The sequence below is a fragment of the Mixophyes fleayi genome, chromosome 11, assembly GCF_038048845.1.
Source record: "Mixophyes fleayi isolate aMixFle1 chromosome 11, aMixFle1.hap1, whole genome shotgun sequence".
NCBI classification, from domain to species: domain Eukaryota; kingdom Metazoa; phylum Chordata; class Amphibia; order Anura; family Limnodynastidae; genus Mixophyes; species Mixophyes fleayi.
The window spans coordinates 4,694,993-4,716,961 of record NC_134412.1 but is presented as its reverse complement, the minus strand read 5'-3'; the positions used below and the strand labels follow the sequence as shown (position 1 = coordinate 4,716,961).

Below are 21,969 nucleotides of genomic sequence, written 5' to 3'. Positions count from 1 at the left end.
TTCATATCACGGGAGGGTGATGTCCAAATGTTTCTGTTTTTCATTGTTATCACAGAGCTCTGCTGTGTACACAGGTTTATGTTATATTTACAGACCCCGCACTACTATGGATCACTTGGAGTAAAGTCTGCTGGGGACGGCTGCCCACCCCCCCATGCGCCATACTGACAGTTTGAGTTATTTTATTGGGTGTAGACGTTTCATCCACTTTTGGGCGCCCCTCGGAGTCTCTTTATTTTTGATTGTTAGGAGCCAGACATATGACGCTGATGACATCATCACCCCCCTGACCCGAAGGGGGGGGGGAGGGCGGAGTGTTGGATGATTCCATCATCGCGTCCTGTCCCCACCCACCAGTCAGCAGAGTTCATGGATATCTGGGAGGTCTCCCCCTATACTGGGAGTCTCCCGAACATTCCGGGAGAGTATAAACCAGGGGCAAACGCAGGATTTGTAGAGGGGGGTTTCCACACCACGCTGCCAGTGGGCGTGACCAGTATGCATGGGGGTGTGGTTATAATATTAGACAGTGTTTGGCTGCTCTCCAACTCTTCCTATCCCCATAATATACATGGGCAATGCTGCATGCACTACTGTTAGGTGCACACAGCTCTCCCTTTTCAACTAGAGCCGTGTGAAGCGGGGGCAGAGTCCAGCCACCTCAATTATACAGTGCCCCAGGCTTGGAGGGGGGTTTCCAGGCACTAGGACCCCCCTTCCTCTGTTTGCCTATGTAAACTGAAACTGTACCTTAAAGTGGGCGTGGTCGGGAGGGTAAGTTTTGGGGGCGTGTTTTGTACATATCAGAGGCGGGGCTTATTTCGGCACGATTTTCCCTTTGGTAAGTCACCAGTGAGGTCACAGATGAGAGTGACCCGGAGCGGCGATATAACAGGCTCAGACGTCGGCGGCACCGCCACAGTACCGACAGCAAGTGGTCGGCGGGGTGTCCGCAGTGAGTGGGCGGGGACAGTGGAACACAGTGTGGGTGTGGTCAGCGAATCGCAGAGTGGGCGGGGACAGTGGAACGCAGAGAGGACGGAACGGAAGTCCGGGGACTATGCTGCAGCCGGGCGGGTATATAGGTGCACCGGCCGGGAGCGGGGACTTGTTCCCAGTGGCACAGGCGGCTTCCGGTGTATAAATCCCGCAGCATGATGGCGACTGATTCCTGGGCTCTGGCTGTGGACGAGCAGGAGGCTGCTGCTGAGACGGTGAGAGCCGGAGCCCCCGACATGTTGTACCTAATAGATCCCTCCAATGCCCCTCACCCGGCCTGTAATCTGCTCTGGGGCCCGAGCCCAGGTCCTCATGGGCCCCGCATCTGGCCTGTGGCCCCTCCCTCATCTATCTGTCCCGTGGCCTCCCTCCCCCCTCATCTATCTGTCCTGTAGCTGGGGGGCACCTCTTCTACCCCTCCCCTCTTATTACCCCCATGTATCCTGGAGATGGGGGATCATCATCTCCCCCCATCTGTCCTGTAGTTGGGGGTCACACCCCCTCCTCTACCCCCCTGTCCCCCAGCTCTTTCTATACCCATGTGTCTTGTAGCTGGGGGTCACTTCTTCCTCTACTCTTCTCCCCCACCCCCTTTTCTACACCTGTGTCCTGGAGCTAGAGTCACTCTCCCTCCTCATCTGTCTTGTAACTGGGGGGCACCTCCACTTCTACCCCTCCCCTCTTCTTACCCCCATGTATCCTGGAGATGGGGGACCATCCTTATCACCCCCTCCCCATCTTCTGTCCTGTAGCTGTGGAAATACCCTGTGCACCCCACATTCAGGGTCCCCCCCCCCCCCCATATGACCTATTGTGTTTCATTCAGTTCCTTCCACCTCCTGCCCCTTATACACCCCAGACCCCTGGCTATAACCTTCTCCTTTGGTCACTGATCTGTAAACCCATGAACCCATGGCTGTTCTGTTTCCATGGATGTCTTACCTTTTAATAGAACTTTATATCAGAGTAATTCTGAAGCCTGTTCTATTACCAGAATCTGTTTGATAAGAAATTGGCTAAAGTGAAGGACTGTTGTCCCCAAGTTAATTTAATGCACTTTATTGGTCTGTAGTGTGCAAGTTCTGTCAGATGGAGATGAGGGTCAGTGATGCTTTCTGAGGTGTATATTGGTCACAGGTGTCTTGTGTTTTACCTGTATGTGGCTGGCAGTGTAAATGTGGACTCTAATAGTCTATGGTAACTGCTTCAGATGTAACTTGTAGGTCAGAAACTGAAATGAGTGCCAATAAATGGATTTTGGGGTCCCCCTGTTAAATATTCTGTACATTCTATCATGAACTGAAATGGGCATCAATTGCCTGCAATACAGCAGCCGGCAGTAATTGTTTTAGATGCACTTCTGGTAACTTGTCCTGTATGTATATACATTTGTCAATGCCTGACTATCTTCTTGTGCTATACCTAGGATAAACCTGTCCTGATTAAACCATAGATGGACCAGTGAATGTTTTAGTGATTTATTAAACTCTTGTCAAACAGCAGTTTTAAAATTGAAGTTGTTTAACTTTTGTGGGGCTCGGTCGGCGTTGATGTTAAGTGACCAGTTGATACATAACTTTTTTTTTTTTTTTTTTTTTACAAATTAACCTTATTTGCCTAGAACTGATCTTGTTCCTTCAGAGACCAGTTGGCATGTACTGTCATTTCTCACCCAGTAGTACAAGATGTATACATGTCTCTTTAGATGCACGCAGTAATGTTTAGTTGCATTGTGAATGCTGTGTTTTTTTTCTATTGACGCCAATCATGCCTATGGTCAGACCTGTTTGAGCTGCATTCATGTAAAACTCAGTGTAGACACACAAACCGGTGTCTAAGAGTCGGAAGTCTGGGGGAAAACAGTAATGTATCAAACATAACACAAATGACACATCTCGTGCTTTTCCTGCATAGGTTGTCCTTCACTTGGATCCACCTTGTCCTCCTGCAGTTTCATTTGCCCACAGACCTCCCTCCGCCACTCCTCTCCCCTCACCTTGTAAGAATTGGTGAACAAACAGCTAATTGTATCCACTGACATTTCTTCCAGTGACTGTGTGTATTCATTCCTCACTTCAAGCTGCAGTCCCTTTTCCTCTAGACAAGGCCTGGCCCTCCAGTGGCTCTCCAGTATGTTGTGAAACTACATGCCCCAGCATGCCCTGCCAGTTATCGTCTGGCTATCTACTGGCAAAGTCTGCTGGGACTTGTAGTTTCACAACACCTGGAGAGCCGCAAGTTGGCCAGGCCTTCTCTAGACTCATGTTGGTTTAAAATGCAAATGGTTATCGATGTTGAGAAACAAAGGGTTAAAAAAAATTATAACCTGCTTTTATTACATGTATTTGTAAACTCAACTTTTACTTTTACTTTTTTTGGGTTTTGTTTCATCAAAACCTTCAGGGTTTTTAATTTAGCTTTTCAAAATAAGTGTAGTGGGAATAGATTCTAAGTGAAACATTACATATTCATATAAAGGTGATGGAAGAAACATACACATATATGTATTTCTAAGGATTATACGTTACTATGTAATGTCAAAGAATGGTGGGTAACAGGAATCTTACACATTTGAGCCTCTGGCTACATTGGTTGCACTGGGATACTATGGTCCATTTACTGATCTTGGGCCAAAGTTTGGCAGGATTGAACCAGGACAGACTAGATGTATTGAGCCTGTGGTCTTACAATAACATATGCTTAGGCAAATATTGTGTACATCTCACTAGTTGTGACAATAAATGACAAGGCTTGCACACACCCTGTTCTATAGATGGGCGTCCTTCAGCTTGTAACTTTCTAGTTTATCGTGCATCATATGGACAGCATGGTGGTTCAGTGGTTAGCACTTCTGCCTCACAGCGCTGGGGTCATGAGTTCAATTCCTGACCATGGCCTTATCTGTGAGGAGTTTGTATGTTCTCCCTGTGTTTGTGTGGGTTTCCTCCAGGTGCTCCGGTTTCCTCCCACACTCCAAAAACATACCGGTAGGTTAATTGGCTGCTATCAAAATTGTCCCTAGTCTCTCTCTCTCTTTGTCTATGTCTGTGTGTGAGTGTGTGTGTGTCTTAGGGAATTTAGACTGTAAGCTCCAATGGGGCAGGGACTGATGTGAATGAGTTCTCTGTACAGCGCTGCGGAATCAGTGGCGCTATATAAATAAATGGTGATGATCATGATCATATTGTGTAAATCTGTATGAAAGAGCCAGAATTCTCACTACTCGACCTTTAAAAGAAGATATAAAATGCAAAAGTATTGTTGACTAATAAGTTATTAACAATCACAACTCACTAAGGAAGGTTTTCATACCTTTACAGAACTTTATATGCTCACAGGGCTTTTCATCTTTAAAAAAAAAAAAAAAAGTCTAGTAAATCCTCTCCTTGCCCTATATTACTTTGGTAGGGGAGGGGGATATTGGCACAGAGGGCAGGTGAATTCTCACTCTTTTGCAGGGTGTTGCAGGTGGGATGAAATAGAAATTGGGGAACATTAAAAAATTTAAGTGGGGCTTCAAAACATGTTTGTGGCTCTCTGTTTTTCCCTCGTTACAAGTTAGGTGTTAAGTACACACACGTGTATTTTTAGTGCAGCCACACCTTTCTACTTTGTTTTGTTACTGGAATAAGTTTATGAATGGACATGTAACAGAATGTTTATGCAGACTTTGTATTGTCGAACTATTTCTAAAAGGTTTACGTTTTTCTAACATTTTGTGATCAGTGTTTTGAAACTAAAGTGTCTGAATTTGCAATTAATTCTCTCTTCCTGATTGAGGAATGTGAGTAATTCTGAGCTATTCTTTTTCCTTTCTCTGTAGTTCACTAAACTGCAGCTCAAAGACGATAAGGATCTGGCACCTAAGCCTGAGAATAACGGTGAGTCTGATGTACAGGAGATCTATCTTGTGTCTGAGTTGGCCTGTCGAACATGCACACAATAACTATAAGCCCCAGCATGCTTTTCCAGTAGCTGGCAGGGCATGCTGGGACTTTTAGTTTCACAACACTTGGCGAGCCATAGGTTTGCATTGATTTGCATTTTTACAAATAGAAGTACTTGTGAATTTAGCCTGTATGTACATGGGGTAGATCGCAGGCCAGGTACTCCTTAGCTAGCGTTTTCTACATGTGACTGGTGAGATACACTACACATTTATTCCTTTATTCTCTTGAGCACTTCGGTTATGTTCGCCTGCAGTGTAACAGTACTACGGCTCTACTGGCCACCTGCCATGCTGTGTGGATGACTTGTAGCTGGCGGGTTGGTATCGCAGACTGAACAGGGTGGTTGGGTTCTGATTTATAGAGGGTCAAATGTTTAAATAGCCTTAATTTGGAATTAGTCTAGATTGTTCCAGCCGATGACCTATCTGTTGATTGTTCCAGGGCCAGACCCTGCCGGTGGAGGGGACGGACCTGAGAAGGTGAAAAATGGAGACAGCGGTGAGAAATCTGAAGAGGATGACAAAGGTGAGCTGGATAGTTTTATAGTGTTTATTCTCCCTGATCTAATCCAGCAGCTGGTTGACCAGGGTGTACTCTGTATTAGGATTTAAAAAGTGGTTCCATCCAGTTTAATGATGCCGGGTGGTAATTTTTTGCGTTTAGCGTTCTTGATGAGGTTCAACAGTAAAGGGTTAAAGCAAACAACGTTACTGTAGATATTGTATCCATAGTGTTAATCCCTTTAATAGAGAACAGGTGACACCTGGCTGCTGCCTCGCTTCAGTGTTGCTCATTAAGTGTTATTAGTGTCTCTCTCAAGTTGGCACAAATGGAATTTGCCATTGGAATAGTAAATGGAAGATAATTTGTCAGTGATGTGAAAATATGAATGTGTTGAAGCAGTAATCTTAGAGTTCATTGTAACCATGAAGCTTGTACAGCGGTAACGTTGCCCTCCTATAATGAACTCTTGTATGTGAGAATAACGTCTCTATATTTTGTTGTCAGAGGACAAAGCTGCACAGTCGCTGCTCAACAAACTCATCCGAAATAACCTGGTTAACACCACCAACCAAGTGGAGGTTCTGCAGCGCGACCCAAACTCTCCCCTGTATTCAGTCAAATCATTTGAGGAGCTGAGGCTGTAAGTACCGGGGATGTTTACAGCAGTTATCATAAAACCTGTGTCTTTAAACTCTTCTCATATTAAACAGAAACCTCTCAAGTCTTATACTGAATTCTGTAGTGTGACTTAATGGCAAGTAATCTATTTCACACATAGCACCTGCAGCATCACTGTTACTGCAGCGTTGTATTCTAGAGGTCCAGACATGCTGTGTTCTATTGGTGTTTCCTGACTTACAGCCAGGCAGCTCCTTACCTGTGGCTGTGCAGCCGCTGTAAGAGAACAGCCATAATTACATTACAGAGCCGACTCTCTCGCCTGCGTCTCCACGGCAACAGTGTGGAAGAAGCCGTGTTGGCATGGAGCGATCAGACCGGCCTCTAATTGATTATTCCCCGCTCTCCTGACCAGTGGCCTTTATATGGATGGCTGTGTTGTCTGAGGAACGTAGTGTTACTAGTGTAGCTATAAACTTATACACTTATCATTTTACCAACGCTACTTATAAAACGTATGAACTGAATAACAGTTGCTATACTGTGACTCTAAAATGAGAATTTTGCCACTCATGTTAACTGTTTGCAAAATCCAGTTTAGTAGCCAATTCTGCAGCACTTTTGAACTCCTGTTCTTATAGCTTTGGCTTCTCGCTGTCTTTTCAGGAAGCCGCAACTCCTACAAGGTGTCTATGCCATGGGCTTCAACAGGCCATCTAAAATCCAAGAAAACGCATTGCCAATGATGCTGGCAGAGCCGTAAGTATATAGGGGGGAGATGTGTCCTGCTGGTTACATTGTCTCATTTGTCTTTTGCGTGAAGTGTGTGTGATTTAACGACTGGACCTCACCCCCAAGTTATGTTTGGGTGATTGGAGGGGTAGAACTTGTCTATATTTTAGAACCAGTTTGTCTAAATCTACACTGTTTCTTGTAGGCCTCAGAACCTCATAGCTCAGTCCCAGTCTGGCACAGGAAAGACAGCGGCCTTTGTTCTAGCTATGCTATCCCGGGTCAATCCCGCAAACAGATACCCACAGGTAAGTGTGTGTGGACACCTGAGGGGTCATTTAACTCTGCATTTTCCAGCTGGTTTGCACTTGACTCTAGAAACCAGATGCTTTAATTCTCTGGCTTGTAGTAGACTGATGCATTCTAAGTGCTGATTGGCTGCTGTGATCCAGTGCAAATTAGGCACCTGCGTACCTGTCCAGGCTTCAGACCATAGCTGCTTCTAGCATACGGAAGTGGTACAGTTGTCTGTACATTATCTGCTGTGTACTGATCTGTAGCTGTCTGTTCCTCTGCAGTGCCTGTGCCTCTCTCCCACCTACGAGTTGGCCTTGCAGACTGGGAAAGTGATTGAGCAGATGGGGAAGTTTTATCCAGAACTTAAACTGGCCTACGCTGTCCGAGGAAACAAACGTGAGTGGAACTAGTTGAGACGCTTCATGTTACGGGCATTTTAAATGTACCTAAAATAGAAATGTTGGGCCTGATTCATTAAGGATCTTAACTTGAGAAACTTCTTATTTCAGTCTCCTGGACAAAACCATGTTACATTGCAAGGGGTGCAAATTAGTTTTCTGTTTTGCACATAATTAAATACTGACTGTTTTTCATGTAGCACACAAATATCAACTTTAAATTTCAGTGTTCAAATAAGCTATCAAGTATTTGTGCGCTACATGAAAAAACAGTCAGTATTTAACTTATGTGCAAAACAGAAAACTAATTTGCACCCCTTGCATTGTAACATGGTTTTGTCCAGGAGACTGAAATAAGAAGTTTCTCAAGTTAAGATCCTTAATGAATCAGGCCCGTTGTTTGGAGAACATTAAATGTACTAATCTGCGCACGATGGGTATTTTTGTAGTCTAAATAATATATTCCTAAGAATGCGACATTTCCATTCACTAGGGACCAGTGATGTTGCTGAGAATGTAGACTAATTAATGCAAACTACTGTTAGCCAGACACTCTTCTCAGTGGTTTTATACTCTGTTCTAGAGTCCATGGCTTAGTCAGACTTCAGTTGTGCTAAATGTCAATAAAAGATTAAGTAACATAGTTTACACTAGGTGAGCAAACGCTGTATAAAATGAGAATGTATAAGACTTTTGTCCTTTGTACATTATGATGTGGGGTTTCTTGTTCAGCAAAGAGGGCTAGACCAATTTGACCCCTAGGAGAGTTTTTGCCCCTTAAACCTTCTGAGAGATGTACACCAGAGGCTTATATTAAGACTTAATAGTTAGATATATATATATATATATATATAATCTATATCTAAGTTGTGGGGGTTTTCTGCATTTCACGGGCTGCCAGGGTCTCTGCTATGTTAGACAGAACACTTGGACACCTGTTCTACAACCATACTTGGCAGACGCTTCTCTTACGTAATCTGATAAGTTCTTATACCAGGCAATGTAAGTCTTCCATGACTCTACTAGACCATAGAGTTTAACTTTCATTGGTATGAGGTCTATGGATATGTAGCGTAACAGGGGACACTCTTGTCTTAAAGAACATCCGTGGTAATCGGGGGTTAATCCTGTTTCCCGTCCGTGTTTTGAAGTGTCCGTCATGTAACTGTCTCCTTTCCGATGTCCTCAGTGGAACGCGGGCATAAAATTGCGGAGCAGATCGTTATCGGAACGCCCGGCACGGTGCTGGATTGGTGCTCCAAGCTGAGGTTCATCGATCCTAAGAAGATCAAGGTGTTTGTGCTGGACGAAGCCGATGTCATGATAGCCACACAGGGCCACCAGGACCAGAGCATCCGTATCCAGAGGTCAGTAGCGGCATTATCTCTTTCCCGTGTCCATCGCGGCTCGTGCTGAACCTGATGGGAACGGTTGTTTTGCAGGATGCTACCAAACGACTGTCAGATGCTCCTGTTCTCTGCTACCTTCGAAGACTCTGTCTGGAGGTTCGCTCAGAAAGTGGTTCCTGAGCCCAACATCATCAAGCTAAAACGGGAAGAGGAGACGCTGGACACCATCAAACAGTACTATGTGCTCTGTAACTGCCGGGAGGAGAAATTCATGGCGCTCTCCAACATCTACGGCGCCATAACCATCGCGCAAGCCATGATTTTCTGCCATGTGAGTTGTGTTGCATGGGGGGACGGGACGGGTTTGGTCTCGGGGGGGGGGGGGGGGATGGCAGGTGATGGTATCTTATCTGCGTTGCCTAATATATGAATGTTTGTGTACAGACCCGTAAGACTGCGTCTTGGCTGGCAGGAGAGCTGTCTAAGGAAGGCCACCAGGTGGCGTTGCTCAGCGGAGAGATGATGGTGGAACAGAGAGCCGCTGTGATAGACCGGTTCAGGGAGGGGAAGGAGAAAGTTCTGGTAACCACAAACGTGTGCGCCAGAGGTGGGTTAATCGCTGCAGATGAGACTTATTGATATTTTTTTTTTTTTTTTTGATATAGTGCATGTAAGAAGTTACACTTAGGGGGGTATTCAATTGACCGCAAGATTTTAAGTCATTTTAATGCTTTTTTTTTTTTTTTGATCACTTTCAAGTGGGTTAACTTTAGCCGCTATTCAATTCCATTTAACGCTCCGTTTCTTTGCATGAAACGGTCCTCTCGCGCTCCAGTAGACGGTCTACTGAAAGTATAGGGTGTGCGAGAGGCAGCCGCGTTAAAAGCTATTCAGTTGTTGGTTGTTTTTTTAATGCAACACATTAAACAGGTCAATATGTTTTATCTCGCACCTCTTTGGGGTGTGATTAAATAAAAAAAACCTATACTATTTGAAATCATGTAATAATGAAAACCAAGATAAACTATGGTTATCAGTAATGCCTAACGTGTAAAAGTTGACTTATGAAAAAAAATAATGAAGAAAAAAAAAAATCACCAAATATATTTGTTTTTGGTACAAATATGTACGTACTAATGTGTTTGGACACGGTATAGATGATTCTATAGCTAAAAAAATTGGTTAATAAAAAATATACTCAAGAAAGTACTGTAATGTAGATATTATCAATCTAGAAGGGTTGTGTAATGCAATTTATGTATGAAAATGTAGCCAGTCCTTTTTTTTTTTTTGTTACACATGATCGCATTAAACACTCGCAAACTAAAGTGCGGGGGCAGCGCTCCCTCTTTTATTTGAATTGCACGAGTTTTCATGCCGTGTTAACAAAAAAATCTGCTTCTGCGTGTATTCAGTGTGAACCAGAGATAATTTGAGTGTGAGCGATCTCTCCTGAGTATATAATCTGTTCCTTTTTGTCCTCTAGGCATCGATGTTGAACAAGTCTCTGTGGTGATTAACTTTGACCTCCCCGTAGACAAAGATGGCAACCCTGATAATGAGACCTACCTCCACAGAATCGGCCGCACCGGGCGTTTCGGCAAGAGAGGTCTGGCCATCAATATGGTGGACGGCAAACACAGTATGAGCATCCTCACTCAGATTCAGCAGCACTTCAGTAAGTTTCATTGTCCGACCTCTAATCTCAGATCAGGTGGAGACACGAGTTAGTTGGGGGCAGGATGACTGCGGCTCTTCTGCCGCTGCTCAGGGTAATGTTTGAACCGGGAACTAAAGGACGGCTTCACCGATGGCAACTCTGCCGTCCGTTAAGAGCGAGCTAGATGCCGGCTTCTGGCTACTTAAGGGGGAGGGCGAATTCCTGGAGGTGGCAGGAAGGGAAGATCCTCAATTTGTTGAACATGGGTGGAGACGATTAACTTGAGTTTCTGCTAAATGTGTCATTTCCAAGTTTAAATGAGTGGGTGTAGTCTCATTGCAGACAGAAGATGGCGCTGTAAGCTACAGAGAATCTCTTAATAGTCTGGGACAGATGGTTAACTTTGGAGAGATGTGGGGTTCAATGCCACCCCAAGCAATGTGCAAAATAAACTTTAATTCATGTTTTTAACTCGCTGATGTTATCTCTTGTAGAATTAATTTATGTATGACTTGTGACCATGGCTTCCCAGGTGAATGACCTCCTGTTCCTATTTCCTCTTAGATAAGAAGATTGAAAAGCTGGATACAGATGACCTTGACGAAATAGAGAAAATAACCAACTGATTGGCTGAGGTCTCCCAGGGTCTTCTCACCAGAACACCACCCTGCACCCAGACCTCTTACCACGGACACTGAAATTACCTCGTTCTTTGCCATGAGCCCTGGAGGGCAGGACCTCCTCACAAACATTTGGCCTAATGTGTTTTTTTTAGCCTAGCCTTAAAGGATTTTTTTTTTTATTTTTTTTTGGCTTTTAAAATTAAACTTTCAGCTGTCTGAAGACCAGGTGTAGACCTCTCTCCCGTGGTTGGGGTTTGTCACTGACCGCAGATAAGGGGCTTATTAAGTCATATATTAGGACTTTTTTTTTTTTTCTCCTGCAATTGGCTGCTCATTTACTCCACTTAATGGAAGTTTTGGGAGTAAGCGTTGCGACCTGGAACTACCTGTTCTTCAAACACTTGCGTTTCATTTTGGACGGTAGCTCGTTAGTTGCCATTCAATGTGTAGCTGTATCGCAAGCTGCCATTCTTGGAGGCTTCCTCTGTGTATCCAAGTTTTTTTTTTTTTTTGTTTTTTTTTAAAGGATAATTTTTTTCTTTTAATCTCGTTCACATTTAATTAGAATTTTAAAGCTTTTGGGTTTTTTGTTCTTGAGAATTGGATTCTAAATAACAAATCATTACTTTTAAAATTTGGACACTTGTTACCACAGTAGTTTGACCCCTGTGTTGATATTAACTTTTTGTTTTGGTTTAAATCTGCTTCAGGACAGAAGTACAAATTCTTTTACCAAGTAAAAATGTAAAAACAAAAATTAAACTCTGCCTAAAGTTTTAGGAAAATGGACGATTTTAATTAGCTTAGACAACAGAAATAATAGTTGTAGAAACGCCCAGGAGAGGCTCTTACTTTGAGGATTGATGGATTCCTGCTGCTGTTTCCTTATGTTTTCAATAAAGAATGTGTTGCAATATTTTTCTCTTACTTGGTCTATAACTCTGGGGGGATTTATCCTATGACGTGGTGGTTTGTGGCTGTACAATTGGTGGTCATATAAGAAGAACCTTTTGCTTGTGTACAGTCTGGGTTAGTAAGCTAATCGCCCAGGCCACGGCGCTTCTCTACTGGGATCTGATATAAGATTTAATGCTTAGTCGCTCTGTTGAAATATATTCTGTAGGATGTTTGGAGTTATACATGTTAGGACTGAGCGTAGGTGTAACATCTGGCTGCACTAACCAGGATGGATGAGTGGGCAAGAGAGCCGAGAAGCTGTTTAAGCAACTGTGAAATGTTTTTTCCACCCTACCATGTCCTATTTCTCATTTCATACAATTTAGATCTTGTGTATTCTGACTGACACACAGTCAGAATCAAACTTCTGGCTGCAGCATTAATGGTGACTTCTAGTAAATGGTGATTTAAAGAAAAGCTGGACACTAGGACAAACCTCAGAGGTGAGGTCTGCAGGGGGCTGAGCCGTACCTCTTCCTTCTTGACTCTAAAATGGTTTCAGGATGTGTGAGAACAGGCCTTGGGCCACTATAGATAACCCCCTAAGTTGCTGTTTATTTGGCCTGATGCACTATTCAAGACTAGTGATAATTACTAGGCATTGTAATACCGTAAAGCTCATAAGAATATTGAACTTTCAACTTTTATTTTTAAGGCTAAAGCCTGGTGGTAGCCGCCCAGAAACCCCAATCAAAGGCCGTGCTCTGTCCATTCAGCTTCTGTTATAGGCCGGAGGTAGTTTTTGGGAAAAGGGTGTAGGATGATGGTTACACTGAACTAAGACAGACGCAACCAGTAATTACCACATGTGCTTTATAACCGAGGCAACAAGTACATAATTCACAATGATGAATCTTAATATTCCAATCTGTCTTTATTAAGTGCAAATTGTCTGAATATATAGGTTACACAAAATGATCTCACAGCACACCAATTGTAGGGGAATGAAGGTGTCCCCCGTTCCCTCCCCCCCCCCCCCCCCCCCCCATCCAAAAAAAAAAATCTTTTTCACATACTGGATGATTTATTTACAAGGGTCTAATATATCAAGCAAAAAATACTTTACTTCCATATATGTCACTTAGCACTAACCCGTGATCTGTTTTGTCACCCATGAGCATGGTCTGACCATTCCAGTACAACTGGAATTTCCACACGTTGTATGATAGGGGAGGGAGAGAGCAGGGTATACTGTCTCCCGGCGTACACAGGGGAAGTAGCAGGGTAAGGGTTCTCCAGTTGTTTCAGTGCCACCAGTAACATCTTCTCAGGTATTCTTGATGCCACAGAGAGCAGACGTCCTTTTCAAGAACACCACAACTGGGCTGGCAAAGGACGAGTGAAGCTGTAGTGTCATAAAGGCACAACACAAATACTGCATGCAGGGTTTTGGAGTATAGGAGCATGTGACCTGTCATACCTGCAGCTGGTGTCATTGACAGCAAGGTGGTTAGCATTGCTCTTTCCCAGAAGTGGGGCATGAGTTTGTGGGTTTCCTCCCACTCTCCAAAGACATACTGACGGGTAAATTGGCTTTTGACAAAAACAAGTACCATAGTCTGTGGTAGGGAATGTAGAGTGTAAGCTCCTATGGGGCAGGCTGTTGTGAATGATTACATGTTCTCTGTACAGCGCTGTATAATATGATCAGCATTCTAGAGACAATAATATGTAAAGGCACAGTCTGCATAAATGTCCCCCTTACATAACAATCATAAAGATCAGCTATAGCCTTTTATAATATATACACATTGCAGGTGAGAGAACTCAATATGTTTAAACTCCATATTGTTGCACGTTTTCAATTTAAGGAATTGTTTTTAACAGTTTTGATACTCTTCCTTTTAAGCACTTTTATGATCTGACAGTCAACCGATCGTAACCTACAGGTCCTTGTAATAAAATGAATTTCAGTGTTTTAAATGGGTTACTTTAGACAAGTAATAGTTGCTTCCTTAAATGTATTTCCAATAGCCATAGCCTAAATACTGAGATGTGAATATATGAAGCATTAAACACTTCTGTCGACTGAAAAACAAATAGAATAAAACCCTGTGTATAATCTGTTTAATACCACAATCCTAGTTTTATACTTTAAATCCAGGTCTGGTAAACAAGGTTTAAAAAAAAACTGGGATGTTTAAAGAAACACATACTGCATAGTTAATTAGAAGGCTAATATTTTTTTTTTCATTTGATGGTGTTCTTAACCAAGATAAAGAGAACTAACTTTTGGAACAGAACTACTTCCTAGAATCTAGGGACTTGTGGTCACAACGAAAACTTTAAATGCCACAAAGATAGTATTTTTATATGGTTTGTTATCGTAGAGAGAATTACGCCTTGGCTTATACTGAGCTGGTATAAGTACCTCTGATTACATTGTAATGTAAACTGCTCTGTGGGCACTAGCTCCTCACTCAGTCTCTGGGACCAGCCATCGCTGCTGGTGTCAGACAAGTATCTCCCACTAAGTGATGGCACTACCCCATCAGTCCCTTTCAACCTGGTGAATACACAGCACGGACTTGTTGAGGATCCGACACTCCTGCAGCGTCTGATTGAGGTCAGGGAAGCTCCGTCTCGGCACCTCCATAGTCTCCACCCTGCAGCCTTTAGAGGATACACCCGTCTTCTCTTCAGCCGCAGCCAGGACAGAATGCAGTGTGTCCGAGGGGCGGAAGTGTTGCTCAAACCTCTTCCCACAGTGGCACCTGATGGCCAGAAGCAGCCTGGGCTCTAGACTAGATGGCTCCTGAGGTTTTGCAGGTACAAGAGAGTCCTCCTTTTTGAGTGGCCTTTGACTGCTGCCCGTATGTCCACCATGGGTCTGATCTCTGTATAGAGTTTTGGTTTGCCGTTTGTGAGTCTCAGGGACCAGCTTGATGGCGCTGGTTTTTGTAACCAGTTGTACGTCAGTACTATCCCCACCTCCTGCTGCGCCAATGGACGGGAGCACTCTGTAACGGTTCAAGCTCGAGGAAGGTGGTCTCTGTGGAAGTTGGTTGAGAAGCTCTGGTATATCATCCTGGACTATTCTAGGACTTGGCGAAGACCGTACTGAGGACACTCTTGGAGGGGGAGAAGTGCAGCAATGGTAGGTGTCCACGTTCTGAGAGAAACCCTGCGGGGTGCTCCTGCTGCGACCTTTGGCAGATTTAGGTCTCGTTACATGCATCCTCTGGAGGGGAGCTCCTGTTCCAGATGCATTTAAGCCAGTTGGAGCTGAGGCCATCTTCATTCACTGTACCTGGACAAAGCGGACACCAAGATCAGTCTCTGCTATCAAAACAAAGCACCACAAAGTATTAATAGATCGTCTGCAATGGCTGAAGAAACAAAAGTCCCATCTGGTAACGTATTATCTCTCTCTTCACCCTCCCCCTTCAGGAGATTAATGTATTGATCTTAGCAACACAATAATTTATATATCCAGTAACTGTATTTAATCTATTACCTACAGGTAACAGAATATGGTAACACTATTACAGGACAACAGTCTGAAAACTGCTCCGGCCCTTATCTGTAAAAAGTACATAAAAAGATTTCACTAACTCAATAAAGTATCCCCACACTGTCTCTCCACCCCAGTACCCCCCATCCTTATACAGGAAGCACCCCCACACTGTCCTTCCACCCCAGTACCCCCATCCTTATACAGCCAGCACCCCCACACTGTCCTTCCACCCCAGTACCCCCATCCTTATACAGCCAGCACCCCCACACTACCCCTCCACCCCAGTGCCCCCCATCTTTATACAGCCAGCACCCTGCACTATCCCTCCACTCCAGTACTCCCATCCTTATACAGCCAGCACCCCCACACTATCCCTCCACCCCAGTACCGCCTCACTATCCCTTTCCCCTTGTACCCCCATTCTTATACAGCCTATACCCCCGCACTATCCCTCCACCCCAGTACCTCCATTGTTATACAGCCTCCACCCCAGCACTATCCCTTTCCCCTGGTACCCCCATTCTTATACAGCCCATACCCCTGCACTATCCCTCCACCCCAGTACCCCCATTCTTATACAGCCAGCCCCCTGCACTATCCCAGGGCCGAAACTAGGGCTATGCGACAGGGGCGACCACCCAGGGCGCAACGCTGAAGGGGGGCGCAATGTAGGAATATTTTAGGTTAATTTGGTTAAAATTGAGGGCTAGAGGGGCGGCATTTGTCTTTCTAGCCCCAGGCGCTAGAATTCGGAGTTACGTCTCTGCACTATCCCTCCACCCCAGTATACCCTCCCTTATACAGCCAGCACCCCCCCCCACTATCCCTTTCCCCTTGTACCCCCATTCTTATACAGCACGTACCCCCGCACTATCCCCCTCCTCGGTACCCCCATTCTTATACAGCCAGCACCCCCACACTACCCCTCTACCCCTGCACTATCCCTTTCCCCAGTACCCCCATTCTTATACAGCCCGTACCCCCGCACTATCCCCCCACCTCGGTACCCCCATTCTTATACAGCAAGCACCCCCACACTACCCCTCTACCCCAGTACCCCTGCACTATCCCTTTCCACAGTGCCCCCATTCTTATACAGCCCGTACCCCCGCACTATCCCTTCACCCCAGTAACCCTGCACTATCCCTTTCCCCTGGTACCCCCATTCTTATACAGCCCGTACCCCCGCACTATCCCTTCACCCCAGTACCTCCATTGTTATACAGCCAGCACCCCCGCACTATCCCTCCATCCCAGCACTATCCCTTTCCCCTGGTACCCCCATTCTTATACAGCCAGCACCCCCGCACTATTCCTCCACCCCAGTTACCCTGCACTATCCCTTTCCCCTGGTACCCCCATTCTTATACAGCCAGCACCCCCACACTATCCCTCCACCCCAGTACCCCCATTCTTATACAGCCAGCACCCCCCACACTATCCCTCCACCCCAGTACCCCCATCCTTATACAGCCAGCACCCCCACACTATTCCTCCACCCCAGTAACCCCATCCTTATACAGCCAGCACCCCCCACACTATCCCTCCACCCCAGTACCTCCATCCTTATACAGCCAGCACCCTGCACTATCCCTCCACCCCAGTACCCCCATCCTTATACAGCCAGCACCCCGCACTATCCCTTCACCCCAGTACCTCCATTGTTATACAGCCAGCACCCCCGCACTATCCCTCCATCCCAGCACTATCCCTTTCCCCTGGTACCCCCATTCTTATACAGCCAGCACCCCCGCACTATTCCTCCACCCCAGTAACCCTGCACTATCCCTTTCCCCTGGTACCCCCATTCTTATACAGCCCGTACCCCCGCACTATCCCTTCACCCCAGTACCTCCATTGTTATACAGCCAGCACCCCCGCACTATCCCTCCATCCCAGCACTATCCCTTTCCCCTGGTACCCCCATTCTTATACAGCCAGCACCCCCGCACTATTCCTCCACCCCAGTAACCCTGCACTATCCCTTTCCCCTGGTACCCCCATTCTTATACAGCCAGCACCCCCACACTATCCCTCCACCCCAGTACCCCCATTCTTATACAGCCAGCACCCCCCACACTATCCCTCCACCCCAGTACCCCCATCCTTATACAGCCAGCACCCCCACACTATTCCTCCACCCCAGTAACCCCATCCTTATACAGCCAGCACCCCCCACACTATCCCTCCACCCCAGTACCTCCATCCTTATACAGCCAGCACCCTGCACTATCCCTCCACCCCAGTACCCCCATCCTTATACAGCCAGCACCCCACACTATCCCTCCACCCCAGTACCCCCATCCTTATACAGCCAGCACCCCCACACTATCCCTCCACCCCAGTACCCCCCATCCTTATACAGCCAGCCCCCCCACACTATCCCTCCACCCCAGTACCCCCCATCCTTATACAGCCAGCCCCCCCACACTACCCCTCCACCCCATTACCCCCATCCTTATACAGCCAGCACCCCCCACACTATCCCTCCACCCCAGTACCCCCATCCTTATACAGCCAGCACCCCCCACCCCAGTACCCCCCATCCTTATACAGCCAGCACCCCACACTATCCCTCCACCCCAGTACCCCCCATCCTTATACAGCCAGCACCCCCCCACACTATCCCTCCACCCCAGTACCCCCATCCTTATACAGCCAGCACCCCCATCCTTATACAGCCAGCACCCCCACACTATCCCTCCACCCCAGTACTCCCCATCCTTATACAGCCAGCACCCCCACACTATCCCTCCACCCCAGTACCCCCCATCCTTATACAGCCAGCACCCCCACACTATCCCTCCACCCCAGTACCCCCCATCCTTATACAGCCAGCACCCCCACACTATCCCTCCACCCCAGTACCCCCCATCCTTATACAGCCAGCACCCCCACACTATCCCTCCACCCCAGTACCCCCCATCCTTATACAGCCAGCACCCCCACACTATCCCTCCACCCCAGTACCCCCATCCTTATACAGCCAGCACCCCCCACACTATCCCTCCACCCCAGTACCCCCATCCTTATACAGCCAGCACCCCCCACACTATTCCTCCACCCGAGTACCCCCATCCTTATACAGCCAGCCCCCCCACACTATCCCTCCACCCCAGTACCCCCCATCCTTATACAGCCAGCACCCCCGCACTATCCCCCCACCTCGGTACCCCCATTCTTATACAGCAAGCACCCCCACACTACCCCTCTACCCCAGTACCCCTGCACTATCCCTTTCCACAGTGCCCCCATTCTTATACAGCCCGTACCCCCGCACTATCCCTTCACCCCAGTAACCCTGCACTATCCCTTTCCCCTGGTACCCCCATTCTTATACAGCCCGTACCCCCGCACTATCCCTTCACCCCAGTACCTCCATTGTTATACAGCCAGCACCCCCGCACTATCCCTCCATCCCAGCACTATCCCTTTCCCCTGGTACCCCCATTCTTATACAGCCAGCACCCCCGCACTATTCCTCCACCCCAGTTACCCTGCACTATCCCTTTCCCCTGGTACCCCCATTCTTATACAGCCAGCACCCCCACACTATCCCTCCACCCCAGTACCCCCATTCTTATACAGCCAGCACCCCCCACACTATCCCTCCACCCCAGTACCCCCATCCTTATACAGCCAGCACCCCCACACTATTCCTCCACCCCAGTAACCCCATCCTTATACAGCCAGCACCCCCCACACTATCCCTCCACCCCAGTACCTCCATCCTTATACAGCCAGCACCCTGCACTATCCCTCCACCCCAGTACCCCCATCCTTATACAGCCAGCACCCCGCACTATCCCTTCACCCCAGTACCTCCATTGTTATACAGCCAGCACCCCCGCACTATCCCTCCATCCCAGCACTATCCCTTTCCCCTGGTACCCCCATTCTTATACAGCCAGCACCCCCGCACTATTCCTCCACCCCAGTAACCCTGCACTATCCCTTTCCCCTGGTACCCCCATTCTTATACAGCCCGTACCCCCGCACTATCCCTTCACCCCAGTACCTCCATTGTTATACAGCCAGCACCCCCGCACTATCCCTCCATCCCAGCACTATCCCTTTCCCCTGGTACCCCCATTCTTATACAGCCAGCACCCCCGCACTATTCCTCCACCCCAGTAACCCTGCACTATCCCTTTCCCCTGGTACCCCCATTCTTATACAGCCAGCACCCCCACACTATCCCTCCACCCCAGTACCCCCATTCTTATACAGCCAGCACCCCCCACACTATCCCTCCACCCCAGTACCCCCATCCTTATACAGCCAGCACCCCCACACTATTCCTCCACCCCAGTAACCCCATCCTTATACAGCCAGCACCCCCCACACTATCCCTCCACCCCAGTACCTCCATCCTTATACAGCCAGCACCCTGCACTATCCCTCCACCCCAGTACCCCCATCCTTATACAGCCAGCACCCCACACTATCCCTCCACCCCAGTACCCCCATCCTTATACAGCCAGCACCCCCACACTATCCCTCCACCCCAGTACCCCCCATCCTTATACAGCCAGCCCCCCCACACTATCCCTCCACCCCAGTACCCCCCATCCTTATACAGCCAGCCCCCCCACACTACCCCTCCACCCCATTACCCCCATCCTTATACAGCCAGCACCCCCCACACTATCCCTCCACCCCAGTACCCCCATCCTTATACAGCCAGCACCCCCCACCCCAGTACCCCCCATCCTTATACAGCCAGCACCCCACACTATCCCTCCACCCCAGTACCCCCCATCCTTATACAGCCAGCACCCCCCCACACTATCCCTCCACCCCAGTACCCCCATCCTTATACAGCCAGCACCCCCATCCTTATACAGCCAGCACCCCCACACTATCCCTCCACCCCAGTACTCCCCATCCTTATACAGCCAGCACCCCCACACTATCCCTCCACCCCAGTACCCCCCATCCTTATACAGCCAGCACCCCCACACTATCCCTCCACCCCAGTACCCCCCATCCTTATACAGCCAGCACCCCCACACTATCCCTCCACCCCAGTACCCCCCATCCTTATACAGCCAGCACCCCCACACTATCCCTCCACCCCAGTACCCCCCATCCTTATACAGCCAGCACCCCCACACTATCCCTCCACCCCAGTACCCCCATCCTTATACAGCCAGCACCCCCCACACTATCCCTCCACCCCAGTACCCCCATCCTTATACAGCCAGCACCCCCCACACTATTCCTCCACCCGAGTACCCCCATCCTTATACAGCCAGCCCCCCCACACTATCCCTCCACCCCAGTACCCCCCATCCTTATACAGCCAGCACCCCCCACACTATCCCTCCACCCCAGTACCCCCATCCTTATACAGCCAGCACCCCCACACTATCCCTCCACCCCAGTACCCCCCATCCTTATACAGCCAGCACCCCACACTATCCCTCCACTCCAGTACCCCCCATCCTTATACAGCCAGCACCACCCACACTATCCCTCCACCCCAGTACCCCCCATCCTTATACAGCCAGCACCACCCACACTATCCCTCCACCCCAGTACCCCCCATCCTTATACAGCCAGCACCCCCACACTGTCCCTCCACCCCAGTACCCCCCATCCTTATACAGCCAGCACCCCCACACTATCCCTCCACCCCAGTACCCCCCATCCTTATACAGCCAGCACCCTGCACTATCCCTCCACCCCAGTACCCCCATCCTTATACAGCCAGCACCCTGCACTATCCCTCCACCCCAGTACCCCCCATCCTTATACAGCCAGCACCCCCCACACTGTCCCTCCACCCCAGTACCCCCCATCCTTATACAGCCAGCACCCCCCACACTATCCCTCCACCCCAGTACCCCCCATCCTTATACAGCCAGCACCACCCACACTGTCCCTCCACCCCAGTACCCCCATCCTTATACAGCCAGCACCCTGCACTATCCCTCCACCCCAGTACCCCCATCCTTATACAGCCAGCACCCTGCACTATCCCTCCACCCCAGTACCCCCCATCCTTATACAGCCAGCACCCCACACTATCCCTCCACCCCAGTACCCCCCATCCTTATACAGCCAGCACCCCACACTATCCCTCCACCCCAGTACCCCCCATCCTTATACAGTCAGCACCCCCACACTATCCCTCCACCCCAGTACCCCCCATCCTTATACAGCCAGCACCCCCACACTATCCCTCTACCCCAGTACCCCCCATCCTTATACAGCCAGCACCCCCACACTATCCCTCCACCCCAGTACCCCCCATCCTTATACAGCCAGCACCCCCATCCTTATACAGCCAGCACCCTGCACTATCCCTCCACCCCCCACATACACGGTGACCCCGGTTACCTCTCCCCGGCCGCTCCTAGCTCCGCCATCCGCCATCCAGCTAGTAAACAATTGCGTGTTACCCGGGGCAACCAGTGCGC

The 21,969-nt window shown here is 48.1% G+C and overlaps 2 protein-coding genes across 3 annotated transcripts in view; one reads left to right on the top strand and one right to left on the bottom strand.

Annotated features, from left to right (window-relative positions):
* The first annotated feature begins 1,040 nt into the window (after positions 1-1,040).
* LOC142107892 (ATP-dependent RNA helicase DDX19A) lies at positions 1,041-12,046 on the top strand. Its single transcript, XM_075191535.1, has 12 exons — positions 1,041-1,214; positions 4,823-4,880; positions 5,391-5,474; positions 5,958-6,093; positions 6,738-6,830; positions 7,009-7,111; positions 7,382-7,496; positions 8,688-8,865; positions 8,941-9,178; positions 9,292-9,454; positions 10,334-10,525; positions 11,072-12,046. Exons 1-12 carry the CDS (start codon positions 1,155-1,157, stop codon positions 11,131-11,133), a joined length of 1,482 nt encoding a protein of 493 aa, XP_075047636.1. The 5' UTR covers positions 1,041-1,154; the 3' UTR covers positions 11,134-12,046.
* A 1,184-nt stretch (positions 12,047-13,230) lies between these two features.
* UBXN10 (UBX domain protein 10) overlaps positions 13,231-21,969 on the bottom strand; it is an 8,745-nt gene continuing 6 nt past the window's right edge. The window contains exons 1-2 of one of the 2 annotated variants that reach the window (XM_075191193.1): positions 21,890-21,945; positions 13,231-15,369 (exon numbers count right to left, since the gene is read on the bottom strand). In XM_075191193.1, coding sequence (XP_075047294.1) covers positions 14,579-15,328 — 750 coding nt within the window. In that variant the 5' untranslated portion in view covers positions 15,329-15,369; positions 21,890-21,945 and the 3' untranslated portion in view covers positions 13,231-14,578. Of the gene's footprint in view, positions 15,370-21,889 lie in introns of both variants that reach the window. The other variant, XM_075191192.1, reaches the window with a different exon arrangement.